The 24,327-nt window shown below is 46.6% G+C and overlaps 1 protein-coding gene across 3 annotated transcripts in view; it reads left to right on the top strand.

The window, feature by feature from the left end:
* Window positions 1-24,327, top strand: part of MYO7B (myosin VIIB) — a 390,666-nt gene that overhangs the window by 168,440 nt on the left and 197,899 nt on the right. For all 3 annotated transcript variants that reach the window (XM_030215810.1, XM_030215809.1, XM_030215811.1), the window contains 3 exons: window positions 11,438-11,656; window positions 15,834-15,974; window positions 22,004-22,213. In XM_030215810.1, coding sequence (XP_030071670.1) covers window positions 11,438-11,656; window positions 15,834-15,974; window positions 22,004-22,213 — 570 coding nt within the window. The remainder of the gene's footprint in view (window positions 1-11,437; window positions 11,657-15,833; window positions 15,975-22,003; window positions 22,214-24,327) is intronic.

Here is a 24,327-nt window from a genome sequence, read left to right on the forward strand (position 1 = left end):
AGATACAAAACAAATTAACTGAACTTGCCAACTTTCACCCAGTTGCATCTATCCCACTAGCAGTCAAATTGACAGAGAGCATGGTAACCAAACAAATTAATGAATACATAGACAAGTTCTCTATACTACACGAATCACAATCGGGATTCCGCCCCCTCCATAGCACCGAAACCGTGCTAGTCACTCTCCTGGCTAAATTCAAGCAGGAAATAGCCATAGGTAAAAGCATACTCCTCCTCTAATTCGATATGTTGAGCGCATTCGACATGGTAAACCACAATATACTACTAAGACTCTTAGACTACTTCGGGATTGGTGGAAATATACTCAACTGGATCAAGGACTTCCTAACCACCAGAACATACCAAGTGAAATCAAACTTAAACATATCGCCACCATGGAAAGCAGACTGCGGAGTACCCCAAGGATCACTGCTATCACCAATACTTTTCAACATAATGATGATCCCACTGGCCAAGTCCTTATCAAAGCAAGGCCCAGTGATGTAGGAAGGGGTGGGGCGGTCCACCCCGGGTGCACGCCACTGGGGGGGGTGTCGGCTCTGCTGGTTCCCTGCTCCCTCTGCCCCAGAACAGGTTACTTCCAGTTCCGGGGCAGAGAGAGCAGGGAACCAGCGGAGCCGACGCAGCTCCCAGCGATGTGCACTCAGGGCGGATCGGCGTTCCAGCCCGCCCCCTGCTTTCGTATGGCAGTAAGAATGCGCTCCGGGGGGGGGGGGGTGTGGCTATGGCACTGGCAAGGCCTCAACCCGTTCATCTACACAGACGATGTCACAATATTATTCCTTTCAGACATGACCTAACAGAAATCACCAGCAAAATCAAACTCGGTCTGAATTCTATGAATTCATGGGCAAACTGTTTTCAACTGAAATTGAACACTGAAAAAACACACTGCCTCATCCTCTCATCTCAACACAATACGTACAAACCCACAACCTTAATCACCCCAGAACACTCCCTCCCCATCTCAAACAGTCTGAAAATACTTGGCATTACAATCGACAGCAACCTCACACTTGAGAGCCAAGTGAACTCCATAACAAAGAAAATGTTCCACTCAATGTGGAAACTTAAACGCATAAAATCTTTCTTCCCGACGGAAATATTTCGCAACTTAATACAATCAATGGTACTAAGCCATGCAGACTATTGCAACGGAATCTATGCAGGATACAAAGAAACTCCAGACCGCTCAAAACACAGCAGCCAGGCTGATATTTGGCAAACTGCGATTCGAAAGTGCCAAACCCCTCTGAGAAAAACTACATTGGCTTCCAATCAAAGAACGTATTACCTTCAAAATCTGCATCCTGGTCCACAAAATTATCCACGGCCAAGCCCCAGGATACATGACGGACCTTATAGACCTACCAATCAGAAACATATCCAAATTATCCCGAACATACCTAAACCTCCACTTCCCAAATTGCAAAGGACTTAAATACAAAGCAACCTACGCATCCAGCTTCTCCTATATAAGCACACAACTATGGAACGCATTGCCAAAAGCTGTGAAAACAACCTATGACCATCTAAAACTTCAGGAAATCACTAAAAACCAACCTGTTCAAAAAGGCATACCCCACTGATCCAACATAAAGACCTACACCCTGCAACACAGCAAAACCAAAGCTCGTAATGGACAATATATTATCTTCCTCCCCTCGATCCCCATTGTACCTAAAACACTTGTACCATTGTACCTAAAATACTTGTACCATTATTCAACCACTATATCACCTGTATTTGTTTCTTTCTCCGAGGACAAGCAGGCTGCTTGTTCTCACGACTGGGTGACGTCCGCGGCAGCCCCCACCAACCGGAAGAAGCTTCGCGGGCGGTCCGCACGCAGGGCACGCCCACCGCGCATGCGCGGCCGTTCCCGCCAGTCTTTTCTTTTCCGCGCTGGAGAGAGTCGTGCGTCGCCGCTCTCTCTTAGTCAGCCCCGGAAAACCGTCGCGTTGTTCGCGAATTCGTTAATTTTTTGTTTCTTGTTGCCGCACGCTCCAAACCTTTCTTTTCCTTTTAAAAAAAAAAAAAAAAAGAGAGAACGCGCTTAAATTTTCCCTCGTTTTCTAGCGGGGGCATCGCGTTGCGGCCTTGTGGCCGCGCGGTCGATTTATTTTTCGAGGTGTGATTTACCGCCACCATCGACGACTTTAACTTCGCCGACGCGATTTTTCCGTCGATGTCCTCGAAGGTCCCGAGTGGATTTAAGAAGTGTGGTCGGTGCGGCCGGCCTATCTCGCAGACCGACACTCACGCTTGGTGCCTCCAGTGCCTCGGGCCGAAGCACAATATCAAGTCGTGTTCTTTGTGTCTTGGTCTCCGGAAACGGACTCAGGTTGCGAGGCAAGTTCTTCGGGACCGTCTTTTTGGAACTTGCGCCGGCCCCTCGACGTCGACCTCGACGGCATCGGTATCGACGGCCGGTTCTTCGGTACCGGTATCGATGTCCGCGAAATCGGCACCAATGGCATCGACCCCAGGAGTACAGGTCCCGTCGGCCCGCCGGTCCTCCGGTGACGGTAGGGGTGAGAGGCCGCGTGGGCAATCGGCCCCGGTCACTCCCTCTGCTCATGGCCCTCGGGACCGAACACTGTCCGACCCGGCCCCTCGAGACCGAGGGGGATCGACCTCCTCCTCCTCCGTTCCACCTGGCGCCGATGACGGGCACCGCAAAAAACAGAAAACGCACCGTAATCGGTCCCCATCGGTGCGCCCGGCCCTCGGTGCCGGAGAGGAGTCGACGCCGAAGCGTCCACGTCGAGAGGAAAGGTCCCCCTCGGTAGTGGAGGTACCGACACGTCAGGGTCCCAGCACTTCGGTGCAGTCTCCTGGACCCGAGCAGCTTCCGGCACCGACGCCTCTACCGGCCCCCCCGTCTTTCCCGGCAGCGGGCCTGGACGAGTGCCTCCGAGCCATCCTTCCGGGGATCCTGGAAGGGCTGATGCACCAGGCTGTGCCGGCGCCGTGGGTGCTTGCGCCCTCGGCGCCGTTGACTGTGGCGCCGGCGAGCTCTAGCTCGGTGCCGAGGCCTTTGACACCGCCGCCGCTTGCGGCGCCGGTCTCGCCCGCCACGCAGGTGGAGTCCCCGTCGACGTCGATGGAGGGAGCTTCATCCCCGCCGGCGCAGGAGTCCACCGCTCGACGACACCGAGGCCTCGGTGCCTCGACGTCGAGCCGGGCCCGGTTAAGGACTCAGCTACATGAGCTTATGTCCGATACCGAGGAAGAGGCCTCGTGGGGGGAAGAGGAGGACCCCAGATATTTCTCCTCAGAGGAGTCTGTGGGCCTCCCCTCTGACCCCACGCCTTCACCGGAGAGGAAGCTGTCGCCTCCTGAGAGCCTCTACTTTGCCTCCTTTGTTAGGGATATGTCTATATGCATTCCCTTCCCCGTGGTCTCTGTGGACGAGCCGAGGGCTTAAGATGCTCGAGGTCCTCGACTATCCATCACCACCTAGAGAGTCCTCCACGGTGCCGTTGCACAATGTCCTCAAAGAGACACTGCTTCGAAACTGGATGAGACCATTATCTAATCCCACCATTCCCAAGAAAGCAGAGTCCCAGTACAGAATCCACTCGGACCCAGAGTTAATGCGGCCCCAATTGCCCCATGACTCGGCGGTCGTGGATTCTGCTCTCAAGAGGGCACGGAGTTCGAGGGATACCGCCTCGGCGCCCCCGGGGCGGGAGTCTCGCACTTTGGACTCGTTTGGGAGGAAGGCCTACCAATCTTCCATGCTCATGACCCGCATCCAATCTTACCAGCTCTACACGAGCATCCACATGCGGAACACTGTGAAGCAACTGGCGGACCTGGTTGATAAGCTCCCGCCGGAGCAGTCCAGGCCTTATCAGGAGGTGGTCAGGCAGCTGAAGGCGTGCAGAAAGTTCCTGTCCAGGGGTATCTATGACACCTGTGACGTGGCATCTCGTGCTGCGGCCCAAGGTATAGTGATGCGCAGGCTCTCATGGCTGCGTGCCTCTGACCTGGACAACCGCACCCAGCAGAGACTGGCCGACGTCCCTTGCCGGGGGGATAATATTTTTGGCGAGAAGGTCGAGCAGCTGGTGGACCTCCACAGCAAAAGCCGGGGACGGGCTTTTGACTGGATCCACGGGAACATAGCCGCCCTCAAAGTGTCCGTGCCGGACGATCTGCCGGTCGGAGGGAGGTTAAAATTTTTTCACCAAAGGTGGCCTCTCATAACCTCCGACCAGTGGGTTCTCCAAATAGTGCGGTGCGGATACGCCCTAAATTTGGCCTCCCTTCCACCAAATTGTCCTCCGGGAGCTCAATCCTTCAGCTCCCATCACAAGCAGATACTTGCAGAGGAACTCTCCGCCCTTCTCAGCGCCAATGCGGTCGAGCCCGTACCACCCGGGCAGGAAGGGCAGGGATTCTATTCCAGGTACTTCCTTGTGGAAAAGAAAACAGGGGGGATGCGCCCCATCTTAGACCTGAGAGGCCTGAACAAATTCCTGGTCAAAGAAAAGTTCAGGATGCTTTCCTTGGGCACCCTTCTGCCAATGATTCAGAAAAACGATTGGCTATGTTTCCTGGATTTAAAGGACGCATACACTCACATCCCGATACTGCCAGCTCACAGACAGTATCTCAGATTCCGCCTGGGCGCACGGCACTTTCAGTATTGTGTGCTGCCCTTTGGGCTCGCCTCTGCCCCACGGGTGTTTACAAAGTGCCTCGTGGTGGTGGCGGCGTATCTACGCAAGCTGGGAGTGCACGTGTTCCCATATCTCGACGATTGGCTGGTCAAGAACACCTCGGAGGCAGGAGCCCTCCGGTCCATGCAGTGCACTATTCAACTCCTGGAGCTGCTGGGGTTTGTGATAAATTACCCAAAGTCCCATCTCCAGCCAACCCAGTCTCTGGAATTCATAGGAGCTCTGCTGAATACCCAGACGGCTCAGGCCTTCCTTCCCGAAGCGAGGGCCAACAACCTCCTGTCCCTGGCTTCGCAGACCAGAACGTCTAAGCAGGTCACAGCTCGGCAGATGTTGAGACTTCTGGGTCATATGGCCTCCACAGTCCATGTGACTCCCATGGCTCGTCTTCACATGAGATCTGCTCAATGGACCCTAGCTTCCCAGTGGTTCCAAGCCACCGGGAATCTAGAGGATGTCATCCGCCTCTCCACCAGTTGCTGCACTTCACTGCTCTGGTGGACCATTTGGACCAATTTGACCCTGGGACGTCCATTCCAAATTCCACAGCCCACGAAAGTGCTGACGAACGATGCATCTCGCCTGGGGTGGGGAGCTCATGTCGATGGGCTCCACACCTAGGGTCTGTGGTCCCTCCAGGAAAAGGATCTGCAGATCAACCTCCTGGAGCTCCGAGCGATCTGGAACGCACTGAGGGCTTTCAGAGATCGGCTGTCCTGCCAAATTATCCAAATTCGGACAGACAATCAGGTTGCAATGTATTACACCAACAAGCAGGGGGGCACCGGATCTCGCCCCTTGTGTCAGGAAGCTGTCGGGATGTGGCGTTGGGCTTGCCAATTCGGCATGCTCCTCCAAGCCACATACCTGGCAGGTGTAAACAACAGTCTGGCCGACAGACTGAGCAGAGTCATGCAACCGCACGAGTGGTCGCTCCATTCCAGAGTGGTACGCAAGATCTTCCGAGAGTGGGTCACCCCCTCGGTGGACCTTTTCGCCTCTCAGACCAACCACAAGCTGCCTCTGTTCTGTTCCAGACTTCAGGCACACGGCAGACTAGCGTCGGATGCCTTTCTCCTTCATTGGGGGACCGGCCTCCTGTATGCTTATCCTCCCATACCTTTGGTGGGGAAGACCTTACTGAAGCTCAAGCAAGACCGCGGCACCATGATTCTGATAGCGCCTTTTTGGCCCCGTCAGATCTGGTTCCCTCTTCTTCTGGAGTTGTCCTCAGAAGAACCGTGGAGATTGGAGTGTTTTCCGACTCTCATTTCGCAGAACGACGGAGCGTTGCTGCACCCCAACCTTCAGTCTCTGGCTCTCACGGCCTGGATGTTGAGGGCGTAGACTTCGCTGCGTTGGGTCTGTCGGAGGGTGTCTCCCGTGTCTTGCTTGCCTCTAGGAAGGATTCCACTAAAAAGAGTTACTTTTTCAAGTGGAGGAGGTTTGTCGTTTGGTGTGAGAGCAAGGCCCTAGAACCTCGTTCTTGCCCTGCACAGAACCTGCTTGAATACCTTCTGCACTTATCAGAGTCTGGCCTCAAGACCAACTCAGTAAGGAATCACCTTAGTGCGATTAGTGCTTACCATTATCGTGTGGAAGGTAAAGCCATCTCTGGAGAGCCTTTAGTCGTTCGATTCATGAGAGGCTTGCTTTTGTCAAAGCCCCCTGTCAAGCCTCCTGCAGTGTCATGGGATCTCAACGTCGTCCTCACCCAGCTGATGAAACCTCCTTTTGAGCCACTGAATACCTGCCATCTGAAGTACTTGACCTGGAAGGTCATTTTCTTGGTGGCAGTTACTTCAGCTCGTAGGGTCAGTGAGCTTCAAGCCCTGGTCGCTCATGCTCCGTATACCAAATTTCATCACAACAGAGTAGTGCTCCGCACCCACCCAAAGTTCCTGCCGAAGGTGGTGTCGGAGTTCCATCTTAACCAGTCAATTGTCTTGCCAACATTCTTTCCCAGGCCGCATACCCGCCCTGCTGAACGTCAGTTGCACACATTGGACTGCAAGAGAGCATTGGCCTTCTACTTGGAGCGGACACAGCCCCACAGACAGTCCGCCCAATTGTTTATTTCTTTCGACCCTAACAGGCTAGGGGTCGCTGTCGGGAAACGCACCATCTCCAATTGGCTAGCAGATTGCATTTCCTTCACTTATGCCCAGGCTGGGCTGACTCTTGAGGGTCATGTCACGGCTCATAGTGTCAGAGCCATGGCAGCGTCGGTGGCCCACTTGAAGTCAGCCACTATTGAAGAGATTTGCAAGGCTGCGTAGTGGTCATCTATCCACACATTCACATCACATTACTGCCTCCAGCAGGATACCCGACGCGACAGTCGGTTCGGGCAGTCGGTGCTGCAGAATCTGTTTGGGGTGTAAATCCAACTCCACCCTCCAGGACCCGCATTTATTCTGGTCAGGCTGCACTCTCAGTTAGTTGTTTTTCGTAGGTCAATTTTCTGTTGTATCCTCGCCGTTGCGAGGTTCAATTGACCTGGGTTCTTGTTTTGAGTGAGCCTGAGAGCTAGGGATACCCCAGTCGTGAGAACAAGCAGCCTGCTTGTCCTCGGAGAAAGTGAATGATACATACCTGTAGCAGGTGTTCTCCGAGGACAGCAGGCTGATTGTTCTCACCTACCCTCCCTCCTCCCCTTTGGAGTTGCGTTTTCATCATTTTGCTTGTCATTCAACTGGCGGGAACGGCCGCGCACGGGCGGGAAGACGGCCGCGCATGCGCGGTGGGCGTGCCCTGCGTGCGGACCGCCCGCAAAGCTTCTTCCGGTTGGTGGGGGCTGCCGCGGACGTCACCCAGTCGTGAGAACAATCAGCCTGCTGTCCTCGGAGAACACCTGCTACAGGTATGTATCATTCACTACCGGTCTAGGCGATCGCCTTCACGGTACTATGTAAGCCACATTGAGCCTGCAAATAGGTGGGCAAATGTGGGATACAATTGTAATAAATAAATATAATAAAGCAGCACTAATGTCCAGGGCAGGGCAGGGCAGAGGAGTAGCCTAATGGTTATAGCAGCAGACTGGGAATCAAAGGGCCCAAGTTTGCAATCCCACTATAGCCCCTTCTGGCCTTTAGCAAGCCACTTAACCCTGTATTTCCTTGGAATGGCCAGGGGTGGGCACTGGCAACCTCACCCCATTCAGGGTTTGCCATCAACCATCATACCTGCAGTGGCCTCATAAGCATTTCACAGCTTATGGGCAGCAGGGACTTGAAAAAGAGAATGTCCAGGACTCAAATAATAACAACCCTACCTATAAAGACGCAGCACCATAGAATACCAATATACTTCCTACTGAAAATACAAAATAAGTCAGACTGCTACAGATCCCTACACAGAAAATAAACACAACCCTACCTATAAAGAGGCAGCACCCTAGAATACCAATATGCTTCCTATTGAAAATACAGAACAAGTTAAGACTGCTACAGATTCCCACACAGAAAATAAATACTAGCAGAATACCATACCTTGGTGACATGCACAAAACACAGAGAGACCCTCAACAAATATGAAACAAGGGACCACGCATCAGTAATAGAGATATGAAGACAAAAAACTGGAAACCTCAAAAAGTCAGGTGCTGCATGTACAGCAATACTAGAGAAACAGAAGAAAAGTATGTTATCAGAGAAGCACATTTGGCAAAATTGATATATTCCAATTAATAGAATAAATGTGTGTGTGTCGGGGGGGGGGGGGGGGAGTATCCTCTGAGCACTGTATTTTCCCATTTGCTTTGGTCCCAGTGTCTCTCTTCTGCTTTTCTCTTGTCAAGGTCTCCTGTCCATTTCACATTTTATCGCTCTCCATCTCCACCATCCATCTTTTCTCTATGTCCCTAATGCTTCCTATTCAGCATCTCCCCTCTATGCTCCTTTATCTATCCTCCCCCAATGTTCACCATCTGCCTTCTCAGTGTCCCTTATCCGTCCCTCTGCATCCAGCATTGTCCATCTGTCCTTGTCCCTATGCTCCCTCCATTCCTACTATCTTTTCTCTATGTCACTGTCCCATCCCTTGTCCTGTTTCCCTCTCTTCCCCTTCTCCCACACCCCACAACATGGGGCCAGCATCTCTCCTTCTCGCTCCTCTGCCTCCCCCTTTCCTAGTTTGGCATCTCTCCCTCTCTTCTCTGATTCCCTGGTTCTGTCTCTCTCTCTTCCTCAATCTATTCCCCTCTCCTGGTTTGGCACCTCTCCCCATTTCTTCTCCCTTCCCACCCTGGTCCAGTATCTTCACCCCTTATTCCACTTATTCTCATGCTTCCCCCCAATTCTGGCATCTCTCTCTCTCCCTCTCCCATCCTGCATAAGTACATAAATATTGCCATACTGGGACAGACCAAAGGTCCATCAAGCCCAGCATCCTGTTTCCAACAGTGGCCAATCCAGGTCACAAATACCTGGCAAGATCCCAAAAAAGTACAAAATATTTTATGCTGCTTATCCCAGAAATAGTGCATTTTCCCCACGTCCAATGTAATAATGGTCTATGGACTTTTCCTTTAGGAAACCGTCCAAACCTTTTTTAAACTGTGCTAAGCTAACTGCCTTTACCACATTCTCTTGCAATGAATTCCACAGTTTAGTTACACGTTGAGTGAAGAAAATTTTTCTCCTATTTGTTTTAAATTTACTACTTTGTAGCTTCATCGCATGCCCCCTAGTCCTAGCATTTTTGGAAAGCGTAAACAGACGCCTCATGTCTACCCGTTGAACTCCACTCATTATTTTATAGACCTCTATTATATCTCCCCTCAGCTGTCTTTTCTCCAAGCTGAAGAGCCCTAGCCATTTCAGCCTTTCCTCATAGGAAAGTCGTCCCAACCCCTTTATCATTTTCTTCGCCCTTCTCTGCACCTTTTCTAATTCCACTAGATCTTTTTTGAGATGTGGCGACCAGAATTGAACACAATATTCGAGGTGCAGTCACACCATGGAGCGATACAAAAGCATTATAATGCACTCATTTTTGTTTTCCATTCCTTTCCTAATAATACCTAACATTCTATTTGCTTTCTTAGCCGCAGCAGCACACTGAGCAGAAGGTTTCAATGTATCATCAATGACGACACCAAGATCCCTTTCTTGGTCAGTGACTCCTAATGTGGAACTTTGTGTGACATAGTTATAATTTGGGTTCCTCTTTCCACATGCATCACTTTACACTTGCTCACATTAAACGTCATCTGCCATTTAGACGCCCAGTCTCCCATTGTCGTAAGGTCCTCTTGTAATTTTTCACAATCCTCTCGCGATTTAACAACTTTGAATAACTTTTGGTCATCAGCAAATTTAATTACCTCACTAGTTACTCCCATCTCTAGGTAATTTATAAATATGTTAAAAAGCAGCGGTCCCAGCACAGACCCCCGTGGAATCCCACTATCTACCCTTTTCCATTGAGAATACTGACTATTTAACCCTATTCTCTGTTTTCAATCTTTTAACCAGTTTTTAATCCACAATAGGACAGTACTTCCTATACCATGACTCTCCAATTTCCTCTGGAGTCTTTCATGAGGTACTTTGTCAAACGCCTTCTGAAAATCCAGATACACAATATCAACTGGCTCACCTTTATCCACATGTTTGTTCACCCCTTCAAAGAAGTGTATAGATTGGTGAGGCAAGATTTCCCTTCACTAATTAATCCATGCTTTTGAATATGCTCTGTAATTTTGTTCTTTATAATAATCTCTACCATTTTGCCCGACGCCGACGTCAGACTCACCGGTCTATAATTTCCCGGATCTCCTCTGGAACTTCTTTACAAAATCGGTGTTACATTGGCCACCCTCCAATCTTCCGGTACCATGCTTGATTTTAAGGATAAATTACATTTTATTAACAATAGTTCCACAAGTTCATTTATCAGTACTCTGCAGGTCTGGCATATCTTCTTCTGCCCCACCTCTCCAAGGGTCTAGGTCTATGTTCTCCCCCTCTCTATAGTCCAAGTCTCCTGAGGCAGTCACCCAGTGCCATGTCGAGTCATTTATGTAACTGCAACACAAGAAGTGTTTCCTTATGCAACTTTTATATACCACATGAATTAAAGTACTGTTTTCATTTAAGCCCCTTTGTTTGTCAAAGTCTTCTTCCATTTCCCGCTTTTTTGGTGTTGTGCATTTGTTCTGTGAGATTTTTTTGTTCAGCTACCACGTGGTTACTATTTGGTTCATGCCAGAGCAGGCTGTGGGCAGAGTCAGGGCGGACCAGAAAGTTTTCCAGGCACCACTGATATTCACTGCTGGTGCTGGGATAGCCAACCAGTTAAGTAAGGTTGCGTAAAAAGCAGTCCTAACCATGTTTAGTTAATGATCCAGGTACTGGTACCGAATATCGGCTGAACCCAGATAACTTCTGTCAGCTGCTAAAGACCTGGATATTTGGTGCCATACATGGATATGGCTCAGCACTGAATACCCAGGCCTAATTTAGCCCATTTTAAAAAATATGCTGAGTGCTGCGGGCTGATTGACCTGATATTATTTAGATTGGTCTATCCTGTGAATTTTTTAAAATGTATTTTTTATGATATGAATGCATTTGTTTTATGATTTTGTCATATTGTTTTACTTAGATTGTTACCTGTCTAGAAGTTTTGAGATAGGTGGGATATAAATAAATAAATAAATGAATTCTCATGTTAATACTCTATTATCTCATTATTGCACCTTTTCCTATTGTGCAGGTCCAGCGGGGGTTTGAGCGCCTCCAAGCCATTGTTCGAAGCCGCAAGATCTGCAAACAGTATGAGACTACTCGGGCAGTCATCATCCAGTTCCAGGCCTTATGCCGTGGCTATGTGATACGTAAGAAGGTGGTGGAGAAGAAAAGGGCTGTGAGCATTATCCAAGCTTATGCCAGGGGCATGATTGCCCGCAGGATGTTCTGGAGGATAAAGAGACATGTATGTACTTTGAATGGAAAATTGTCATAGATGAATAATTATCAGTACAACAATGGCTCCTCCCCATTGCCCTTACATGGGCTTCAATGCAGTGCGTGCCAATAGGCAGTAGCATAAAATAATGACAGTCAAATGATGGTGCATAACCAAGAAGCATGGGCACAGCATTGGCTTAAGTGAAATCTAACTGGGAGCATGTGATTTCTCAAGATACATCAGCAGGACAAGAAATTTGTTCTGGCCCTTTTGTGAAAATGCTGTATTCCTGAAGAAACAAACGTGCAATAATCCAGCTTGTTAGGGGTCATTAATCTCCAAATTCTATAAATGACGCTCAAAATTGCACATACAAATTTGGGCACATGCCCATTTTGCATGGACAATTTAATTGAGTAACGAGCCAATTATCACCAATAATTGGGCGCTAACAATCAATTATTGGCACTAATGGACAACAATTTGGATTTATACATGCATCTTGCTAGGCGCTATTCTATAAAGATGCGCTCAGGTTTTTTTGGCACACAAATTTGGGCACTATTTACTGAATCAAGCCCTATGTCAGCTGTAGCACCCAAAGTTTTTTTTTTCTGGGTTTCTTTACTTAGCACTCTTTGCTGTTACTTAAGAAAGTGTGAGTACTGCTACAGATCAGTGGAGTTTGTATATTTATTTATTTATTAGGATTTAATTGCCGCCTTTTTGATGGAATTCACTCAAGGCAGTGTACAGCAAGAATAAGTCAAACATAAACAATAGACAATTACAGCAATAAAAATATTCAAACAACAATACAAACCATGGCATAATAAGTATTTCCCAGTCAAGTTCTATTCAGGTACAGTAGGTACTTCTCTGTCCCCAGAGAGCTTACAATCTAACGGTTCCACTTGCTAAAAGAAAAGCTTTATCAATTAATGCATATTTTAAAAAATGCAATATGAGTTTTTATACTTGTTAAATTTTCTGGTATTTCAGTGCTGTTGAATTCATAATAAGCTTTTGTTTCTGTAATTGCTCTTTTTCGTTTGAACAACTTCAAACATAGGCAATAGGGCATTAGGAAAAGCTCCGAATAGAGAGAGACACATGAAGAGCAATTCTATAAACCTGGTGCTTACGTTTATGCATGCATTATCTAATACTAGTATAAAAGGCCCGTTTCGGTAGGCAATGAAACGGGCTCTAGCAAGATAATCCCCCCCCCCCCCGCAGCATCCTTCCTGTCTCCCCTGCCCCCCTGCAGCCACCCATCTGGTCTCAGGACCCCCTCCCCACCAACCCTCCTCTGCCCCTGCAGCCACGCATGTGCAGCGGCCCTCCTCTCTCCCCTGCTCCCCCTGCAGGCACCCATGTCCAGCGACTCTCCTCTCCCCCTGCAGCCACCCATGTCCAGCAACCCTCCTCTCCCCCTGCAGCTACCCATGTCCAGCGACCCTCCTCTCCCCTGCCCCCCCGTAGCCACCCATGTCCAGCGACCCACCTCTCTCCCCTGCCACCCCCCGCAGCCACCCATGTCCAGTTACCCTCCCCTCCCCTGTCCCCCTCCAGCCACCCATGTCCAGCGACCCTCCCCTCCCCCCTCGGCGCATCACCCAAACCCCTACCCCCCCCCCCCCAGCGCATCACCCAAGCCTCTACCCCCCCTCGGGCACATCAACCCCTTTGCCACCCGCAGCCGCCAATACTAACACTGCCCGGCTGCTGCTGCGTCTCCTGTTGAGCAGCAGCAGTCGGTACAAAAAGAAAAAAGCCAAAAAAAGATTTTAAACCTGAAACACGGCTCCGTAGACAGCCATCTGACATTGGCTGTCATCTCTGCAGCCGCTCCTCCTCTCCCCTCTGACGTCGCTGCGCTCCTCCGGGGTCTTCCTGTAGGGGCAGTGACGTGGAGGGGAGAGGAGGAGCGGCTGCAGTGACGACAGCCAATGCCAGATGGCTGTCTAAGGAGCCGCGTTTCAGGTTAAAAATCTTTTTTTGCCTTTTTTCTTTTTGTACCGGCCGCTGCTGCTCCACAGGAGAAGCAGCAGCGGCCGGACAGCGTTAATATTGGCGACTGCGGGTGGCAAGGGAGTTGATGTGCCCGAGAGGGGGGGGATAGGGGCTTTGGTGATGCGCCGGGGGGGAGGGTCGGGTGATGCGTCGAGGGGGGGCACTGAGAGCTGATTGGTAGGCAGGGGGAGGAGTAGGGAAACATGCTCCGCGTGTTTCCCTACTCCTCCCCCTGCCTGGCTCGCGGTTTTGCAGGGCAGGGGCTTGGGTGTTGCGCCAAGGGGGGGGGGGGCACTGACAGCTGTTTCCCTTGCTTTGGAACCAACTGTCAGTGACATCACTGACGTCAGTGCATTCTAAACTGCCTAGCAGACCACCTCCGAGGGAGCCACGGTACCAGGCACATTAGAACGTTGGAGGTGAGTATTATTATATAGGATAATAATGTTCTCCTCCAACATTCCAATGTGTCTCACTGGGATCATAACCACCTGCTGACATCACTCCTCCAACGTTCTCCTCCAACGTTCCAATGTGTGTCACTGGGATTGTAACCACCTGCTGACATCACTCCTCCAACGTTCTCCGTCTCCCCTCCCTCCCAGTTGTTTGGGAGGGAGGGACGACTGGAGCTCGGAGGGAGGTGGAGGGGGTGGGGAGAGATGCTGCACATGGATGGATGGAGGGGGCAGGGCACAGAGGACGTTGCCTGCATATGGATGAATGCAGGAGAGCATAATGCAGGGGAGGGAGGGGACCCTGAAACTCGGAGGGAGGCAAGGAGGGGACGACCCTGGAACTCAGAGGCAGGGAGGGGAGGGAGGGGATGACCCTGGAATTTGGAGGGAGGGAGGGGGGACGACGACCCTGGAACTCGGAGGGCGGGAGGGGGGGCCTGGCACACACTCTCTCTCACACACACACTCGCACCCAGTCTCACTCTCTCTGTCACACATTCACACACACTCTCTCAAACATACACACTCCGAGGAAAACCTTGCTAGCGCCCGTTTCATTTGTGTCAGAAACGGGCCTTTTTTACCAGTACAACATATAAAGGTACAGAATGATGACATATATACACATATGTGTTATGTCAATATTCTGCCTAAGCAGTATTCTACAAATACCTATTTAACTTGTAAGGTAGATATTTGCAAGGGCAGCGAACAAACAGTGGAGATGGCTAGAGACCAGGGTATAGTCAAAATGTTTTTAAAAAGACTTTAATAAACAAATATGCATAAAACCATACAGAGAAATGCATAACCATGGGCAGGCCATGTTTCGGCGACAGTGCCTACTTAAGGAGTTCACAGTATACAAATCTTCCACTTCTGCCTTCTCAGAGAAAGAACTATTTTAGACAATGCTAGATGGCAGGTAGTAGAGAGAGACAGAGAGGGAGCAGATGCTGGATGCAAGGGTAGAGAGAGAGAGAAGATGCTGAATGACAGCGGTGAGAGAGGAAACATTTAGTGAAAGACTGAAAAATAAGAGAAAGGAGAATGGGAGGGTCAGCGTGAAGGAAAGAAATGGAAAGATATAAGTAGATTCAGTAAAAGAGAGGTTGGAGACTGGCTAGTATAAATGAAATCTGAATGTATAGGCTGAAAAAGATGGAACAAAGCTGAAAGAAACAGATCATTGTTGAGCTGGATGTAGTAGAGGAGGTGAACAAGACAGAAGGGGAAAAAAAAATGACAAATGGACAAGAGATCCTTGGAAAGAGTTAAAAGAACACAGGAAAGCAGTAACCAGAGACTGGTACTAACACAATTAGAAAAATTAAGGGCCCTTACTACAAAGACCACATTATGGGCGTCTACGCAGTTAATGTGTGTTAATTTTTAGCGCACGCTAAAAACGTAAGAGCGCCTTTGTAAACAGGGCCCTAAATGACCAGACAGCAAAGGTAGAAAAAAGATTTTTAATTTGGGATTAAGTAATGTGGGCTAAATAAAATTTTGGATTAGGTTTTTGTGGTCCAAACCTCCTCCTCCGTCAGATCTGAACAATTTTCTACTGTTAGTGCTTGTCCTGACACCCATGAATTTTCTCATTTAAATTAGCATAAAGTAAGTGTGCTGAAAGAGCCGGCATCTTTTACAAATATATTGTCCATTTATCAACTGACTCCAGAGTAACTGCTTTTCGTTGTTGAGTGTTTTTTGTTTTGTTTTAGAAACACTTGGCCCTCATGGAGAGAGAACAAATGAGAGAACATCGCAGAAGGCAGAAAGAATTACTTGAGAAACAAGAAAAGGAGGATCTGGAGATGGTGGAAAGAATGTTTGGATTTTTACCCTCTATGATCGGAGGTCAGGTAGGGAAGGCACCAAATGGATTTGAGGTAATTCATTGTACAGGAAGAATGTGTTTGATCTGTTAGTCTTTTGATTATGCTTCTTGTGCAATGTTCCCTGTTAGCTGTGCGGGATTCTTCCAGCTATATTACTGCTAGTGGGGAGTGCTGTTTCAATATCACATTTTCAATAGCAAGGGACAGGCAAGCTCTGCAGGACTCCAGGGAACCTGCCTATCCCTAGCAGTTGAAAACACGATATTGAAGCACATGTCCCACCAACAGGAAGACTGTTCGAGGACTCCTACACAGCTTAGATGGAGCATTGTCCTTGTGTACATTATTCCCCAGATTCTATATAGGTTGCCCAAAGTTGGATGCTGGAATTGTGCCCAGATCTCGGATCCACGCACAACTCAATGGACGATAACAAGCACCAATTAGGTACTTAATTGGTGTTAACAAGCACTTAATTGGAGTTGTGCATGAATCTCCTTTGCACACTATTCTATAACATGGCGTCTAACTTTTTCTGCGCATGACATAAAAGGGGGCATGGCCATGGGAGGGGCCTGGGTGGGTCTTGGGGATTCCCAAAAGTTAGGCACCATGTTTTAGAATAATGCCTATCCGCACCTAACTTTGGGCGCTGGATTCTCGCCTGATAGTCTGGCGCTCAATGGTAACCATGACCTGCATACTGTGCTAGTATTTTATAAAGGTCGGGCACCCTTTATAGAATAGGAGCTTTGCCTGGAACTTCGTGACACCTAATTTTTGGTGCCATATACAGAATCTGGCTCTATAAGTATTTTTTGTATAGTTCAACAATGAATTTTTAATGCCAGACTATACAGAAAAAATTGAACTCATGATTAGACTGAAGAAGCAGTAGTGTAGAGACGTTTTTGCTTCATTTATGATGGTTCTTTTAAAAAAAATTCTAAATAGTTTGGTATAGATTTTGCAAGTGGGGGTTTTTTTGGTATTAGTTTTTGAGATTTTCTCACTTTTTGGCTGGATTGTTTGTCGTGCCAGACGTATATGTTGTCTTTATAAAATATTATGTGCCTTTATAAAATTGCCTACTCAAAAGCATTAAGGACTAGATTCAGTATATCATGCCTAAAAAATTGGGACCAAAATGAAATACGCCTAGGCGTACTTTATAGAATAAGCCTAAATTTTGGCACAATTTATAGAATATGCTGAACGCCCATCTGCACAACTAAACTAACCCTCCACTATCCAAGCTGCAAAGGTCTCAAATACAAATCAACCTATGCATGCAGCTTCTCCTATATAAGCACACAACTATGGGAACGCATTACCAAGCGCCGTGAAAACAACATATGACCACATAAACTTCCGGAAATCACTAAAAAACAACCTGTTCAAAAAGGCATACCCTAAAGATCCAACTTAAATGCCTGAACCCTGCAACACAACGAAACCAAAGCTCGTTCTGGACATAACTCTTCCTCCTCCTTACGATTCCCCAATGTGTCTGTCACACATGAACTTTACTACAACATCACTCTGTATTTGTTAAACCGGAACTGGCGATCGCCTTTACAGTACTATGTAAGCCACATTGAGCCTGCAAATAGGTGGGAAAATGTGGGATACAAATGCAACAAATAAATAAATTCAGTTGTGGGCAGTTATGCCAAGTAAAACTTGGTGTAAATGCCGACGCCTAAACTTGGCACGGACTGGGTGTATTCTATAACACACAAATTTTAGAAATGGCAACGATCCACCCATTCCACGCCCATGGCCATGCCCCTTTTCAACTATGCAACTTAGAATTTACACACATCACGTTATTGAATACGCTTAGACAGTTCTGCACAGAAATTCTCGTTAATGCTAATTACTGTCAATAATTGCTTGTTAAGTGGCAGTTATTGAAGCTGATTGGCTTGTTAAGAAATTAAGTTGCACGCACAAATCCAGATTATAACTGGATTTGGGCACACAAGTCGCACTATATAGAATCTGGGGGATAGCGCATGCCATAAATATGTGCATAAAGCTGATCCTGCTCCCACTTTTCCCATTCTCCACCCCATGAACATCTACACATATGGGGATGATTTTACAGAGGTTTTACCTGTGGCAAATATTTATACACACATCGGGAGGAATTCTATAAATGGTGCCCAAAGTTAGGCAAGCAAATACAGCGAAGGTGACACCAAAAAAAATGGGAGCTAGATGATGTGTAAATCGTGCAGGAAATTTTATTCCAATATCCAATAGACTTGACACGAATCATGTTTCAGCCACAGCGGCCTGCTTCAAGAGTCTTTACAATGGATGTATTCTAACACTCTAGCTCTCTTGGGGAAAAAAGTTTTTAAGACCAATGACTTATCTTGACCAAAAGACACTGTGAAGATGAAGCTCCCACCTCAGGATCCCAGGTCCCTCTTTCACTCAGGGTGAGCTGGTTCTCAGTATGCAGATTTTATTCAAATTAGTCTACTACCCCTTTCTGCTCAGGGCGACCTGCTTCTCGAAAGGCAAACATAGTCAAGTCTCACCACAGGATATTTCTCATACAAATCTTTTATTCCCGCTTCCTGGGGCACACTTTTACCAGCTTAAACATTTCTTCCTACTCAGTTCAATCTTCCAGCTTAAACACCTGGACACACAGTCCTTCCTTGTAACATGAACACCCCAGTCCTTCCTTGTAACCCGGACACCCAGTCCGTCCTTGTAACACACAGTTCTTATACCTGGCACTCTAGGGCCTTCTTACCCCAGCCAGCTTCCTTGCTTTGCACCCAGTTCACCACCAGTCCAAAGAGCTCAGCCAGTACTTCACATGGGGACCTCCTGCTTCAGCTACCAGCTCTCTTCTTCTGCTGCTAGCTCTCCCCTCCCCCTCACCACTCAGGTGGGGTATTAAGTGTTTAATGGCCAAACAGGACCCAGCCCATAACCTGCTGCACCTGTTTCCACCTCCAGGACTCTCCCCGGTCCTAGCGACCTCCAGCTATACCTCCCCTTACTGGCTCCCTTCAGCGACTCACCCAGCCCTTCTCCCTGGACATTTTAGGGGAACAGCGCCCTCTAGGGGCCTAACCAGGGTAGGACAGCCTCTCTCTTCTCACAACACGAACAGTGTGGATCTAGTTTTTATCGTTTCTTAGGAATCTTCTAAGAAAGCAGTGAGATCCACTTCTGTTGTAATCAATTGGTCAGTCCCCTGTTGAGAATCAGAGACTCTTCTCTTACCAAGCAAATAATAATTCACAATTTGAACCGTATCAGCAATAGATAACCCGAGAATCTCCTTGAGTAATTTCTTCAGGAGAATCTCAAGAGTCTTATATTCTTTTTGAACTCTCTCAACTTGTGATGTTCCTGAGTATTAAGATGGTGTCTTCTGAAAACCAGCCAGCATGAGATTTCCCACTCTTCCTCTTGATAGATATATTAGTTAGTCTGCACTCTAGTGACTTTATTTACTTGTTTGCTTAAATACCACTATATTGTTAAATCTATTATTCCTCCTATGTTTGAGGACTTGTGTAATAAGTAGTTAGGAATTATTAGGAATGGAAAACAATAATGAACATTATAAATGCCTGGCTTTGTATTGCTCCATGGTATGACTTCATCTCAAATACTATGTGCAATTCTGCTCATCGCATCTCAAAAAAGATATAGCAGAATTAGAAAAGGTGTAGAGAAGGGTGATGAAAATGATAAAGGGGATAGAACGACTTCCCTATGAGGAAAAGCTAAAGCGACTAGAACTCTTCAGCTTGGAGAAGAGACAGCTGAGAGGTTTATAAAATACTGTGGAGTAGAATGAGTAGACATGAATCAGTTGTTCACTCTTTCCAAAAATACTAGACTAGGGGGCATGCAATAAAACGACTTAATAGTAAATTTAAAATAAACTAGAGAAATCATTTCTTCACTGAACGATCAATTAAACTCTGGAATTAGTTGCCAGAGAATGTGGTAAAAAGCAGTTAGCTTAGCAGGGTTTAGAAAAGGTTTGGGTAATTTCCTAAAAGAAAAATTCATAAGCCATTATTAAGATGAACTTGGGAAAATCCACTGGGGTTTTTTCTTCTAGTTTTGTTTTGGTTTTTTCTCTTTTGTTAATAATTATTGGAAACTACTTATTTTGCTGTTTCAAGAAACTTGAATTATAATTATTTGAAAATGCAATAAATTAAAAAAAATATCTGGGCCTCTCCAGAAGTTTAAAATCTGCCATTTACATGTGGGGATGCTTCTAAAGTAGCTACCTTGACAGAGATTTAGTAGGCTTTCAAGGATTTAATTCTGTGTCCCTAGTGCCTTCTTTTTTCTTTTAAAGATATGGCAAGATGTACGAGAAAATGTAAGCAGCTTTACCTCATGGTAGTCTAACACTGAACAGCTCAACCTGTCAAGACTTCACTTAGTCAGAAGCTCTTTCCATTCAAGAAGCAAAGGCAGAATTGTGTTGTGGAAGTAATATATTACTCTGAAAGAACAGCTCAAGAGACAGAAAAGATTGGGTGAAAGTTATCTCTAGAACTGGGAGAATTCATTGGAGGATAGGAAAGCAGACTTGTCTAAGCTAGAGATACTTGGCACTAAGAAATGTAGGCCACAAAAGGTTGACAATAGTGGTGTGTGCACCACCCAAGAAATCCTTGGAATGCAGGGAAATCCAGTAAAGGAACGGGCCAGCAACCAATGGCATTCCAAATCCAAAAGCAGAGATGAAATGTACGTCATGGACCTTCTCTGTTGCAATGCTACACAGTTCTTACCCAGTCATTGGCCCGTGTGGCTTTGCAGCAGGAGAAGCGCCTAGGAAGTGCACCATCTCCTGCTGCTCAGTGTCAAGTGTTCCATTGTACTCAATGCAGAATTTCTCCCCATGGTGACAGCAGATGATAAAGAATATCTTTTTTGCTTGGAAGGGCCAAACAAACCAAACTGTGTTCCTGCCCTGCATTCTCTGACAACTGATACTATGTGGGACAAATAATTGTTAGGGTTATAACTTCTGTGACTCTCCCCATTCTGCTGCCTATGACGTTTTAGATGCTTCTCTGACTGCTGCACCACAGGTTTCAAAGAAAGTTAGTGTGGGTTCAGGAGGAAGCAGGTAAACAGTAAGGTAAACAGACCTTTATTATATTCTGTTCTACTCATAAATCATTCCCATGCATTCCGTCATAAAGGGGGATGGGGGTGGGGGAACAGTGAAGCTGAAGTTTCACAGGCTTTCCATCAAGGCAGTTGGTATGCACTCCTTTTGTCCTGCTAGGAAACAATAGAAGTTTTCTTTGGTTGGCCTGGAAGTTGGACTGATGAGGCATGATGAACATAATTCTCTCCTGTGAGTTACAGTTACTTTCTTTGCATTTTGATGCCAAATCCAAACCAGCCTGCCCATTTTGGGTCCAATATTCAAAAAAAGCTGAGCTCCTAAATTTATGCTCCCAAATTTGTGCCCCGTTTTCTGCCAGTCAATTCATGATGAAAGAAGGAACAGATTAGAGAAGCAAACCAATCTCAAATTGTGCTTATAAAGTCAATGCAAGAGAGAGTAGGATGGTTAATATCATTTATGAAAGATCATTTACAGGTGATAAATTAAGTTGTATTGTGTGTAATGTAAGTTATTGAAAAATTTGGTGGGAAAATAATTCAGATGAATGTAAAATCAGACCTCTGTAGGAAACTGACAACATCGCACTATCCCATCTTGATGCCAGTATCGGAATGAAGGGAACAAAAAGGAATCTGGGTCACTGGTTTCTTTTTTCAGGTTACTTGTTTAAACTGGGAACATGAAATATTGCAATTACAATTGCACCATTTTATAAGCAGCTTTGCTTTTGAGAGGGACAATTCTACCTTTCTTTTGCTATCAGGGCTAGTGCAGGAGTGCAAGCAAAAAGGGAAAACCAGGAGATGAAGACAGAGGACAGGATGAAAATCAATAGAAGTGGGGAGGAGTGAAACTGGAGGTTGTGTAAGAAAGCTATATGGATCTTTAGCTCTGTCTCTGCTCTCCACAGGACCTAGAAGTGGAACCACACAAGCTGAATGAAGTGGACCTAGATATGATTCCAATGACCATAGAACCAGATGAGGAAGTCAATGATCTGGCAGCTTACACTTTTCCCAAGTTTGCAGCTACTTATTTCCAGGGATCAGCTACACATTTGTACACCCGACGCCCTTTGCGCCACCCACTGCTCTACCATGAGGCAGAGAGCGACATTCTGGTACCCTTTTCCTTTCCTACCCTATTTGTCTGTGTCATATACAACAGAAAGCAAATGGTACTGTTATTCATATGCTGACTGACGATGATCTCATGTGAAATTTGTTGGGGCTGCTGCTTCCTAAGAGGTAAATATTCAAAAGCCCGCTGAGCAGGCCAAGATAGCCAGATAATTTGTAGGGGTTTTAATTTTTACATTTATTTATGCTTTTACCAACAATATCAAGTATACATAAATCATAAACTTGAATTGATCAGGAAAATTCCAATACAATCAAATAAAAGAAGAGGAAAAAATAAATCCACATTTACTACTACTACTACTTAACATTTCTAGTCCACAATAAGTAAGGGGTCAAGTCAGAAATTAACATAAAGAAGAAAATAAATATATATAAGCAAAGGAAGCAGCATAAACTAAACAGTACCCTGCAGCCAGTTCGCTTCTCTCTCTAAGGCAGGGACATTAGAGCTTACTAGTACACCTACTTGTTCCCTGGCCACAATAAAATCAATTAATTGTTTAGGCTCAAAGAACACAACATTTTTTTTGACTGATTTGTAATACAACATTTAACAGGAAATTTCAAGATAAATGTGACACCCAAAGCTAGAACCCTAGGCCTAAGAGCCAAGAATTCTTTCACACGCTTCTGTGTCACCTGTGATAAATCAGGACATTTACATGTATTAGTGCCTAAAAACTGATTAAGATGATGAAAATACAATTTGAGAACATAACCTCTATCATGTTCCAAAGCAAAAGTCACTAAAAGAGTTGTCCTAGCTGTTATAACCTCCAAGGAGCATTCCAGAAATGCTGTTAAATCCAATTCATCTGGCCCGTCTCCCTTCTCTCCAACAGGAGTTGAGCTTCCAGACTTCCCCCCTAAGATCAAACATTGAGTTCTTATAGGAGGGGGCATATTTTCAGATGGTATCTGTAGAACTTCACTGAAGTATTTACTACTACTACTATAAATCATTTGTATAGCGCTACCAGTTGTACGCAGTGCTTCACAATTTAACATGAAGAAAGACAGTCCCTACTCAAAAGAGCTTACAATCTGATTCAAGACAGACAGGACAAATAAGGGATAATCAAGACAGACAGACAGATAGGACATAAGGGATAAGGTAGGACAGACAGATAGGACATAAGAGGAAAGGAACAACTGAAGAGAGGAAGACAAGATAAAGGTTACGAGCAGGTGACAAATTAAGAATTAAAAGCAGCATCAAACAGGTAGGCCTTTAGCCCGGATTTGAAGGCAGCCAGGGATGGAGCTTGACGTAATGGCTCAGGAATTCTATTCCAGGCATAAGGTGCGGCAAGATAAAAGGAACGGAGTCTGAAGTTGGCGATGGAGGAGAAGGGTATAATTAGGAGAGATTTGCCTAGTGAACGGAGATCCTGGGAGGGAGTGTAGGGAGAGATGAGTGTGGAGAGGTAGTGAGGGGCAGCAGAGTGAATGCACTTATAGGTTAATAAGAGGAGCTTGAACTGTATATGGAAACGGACAGGGAGCAAGTGAAGAGACTTCAGAAGAGGGCTGATATGGGCATAGACACCATCTCCATAGGAGAAACAATCGGGAACTTGGGAAAATTCAAAAACCTCAGGTTGTTCTTCCTTGATTGTTCTCCGTATATTCTAACTTCCGAGCCACCAAGGATCTTTCCTTCAAAAAAGATGTTTCCAATGGTTTCATTTCTGCCAATGCACAGCCTGTCTAATGTGAGTTCAACAAATCTCTGTGACTTTTCATTCATTACGAATTTAAGATTAGTGTCTATAGCTTTAATTGCCTGCCATAGATCTTCCAACATTACCACGACCGGTTTCTCAATCTCCCCCAGCAATAACCGATTACCTCCAGAAGTACTTCCCTCCACTCCTACAGCCAGCAGCACAGATCATCCTGCAGTTGGGCCAACCCCCAAGGGCTCCTGCACAGTTGCTTCTCCCTGGATGTGGTGCTCATAAGCCTCAATGAAATGGGAAGCCACAGCTAGCACCACTGCTGAGAAACTTCCGGGGGGGGGGGGGGTCGTTGGCCTCTATTCCGGGCTAAGAGATACCCAGTCTAAGCTAAGGTCCACCAAATCCCTTGG

This window comes from Microcaecilia unicolor, chromosome 10, assembly GCF_901765095.1.
Source record: "Microcaecilia unicolor chromosome 10, aMicUni1.1, whole genome shotgun sequence".
NCBI lineage: Eukaryota > Metazoa > Chordata > Amphibia > Gymnophiona > Siphonopidae > Microcaecilia > Microcaecilia unicolor.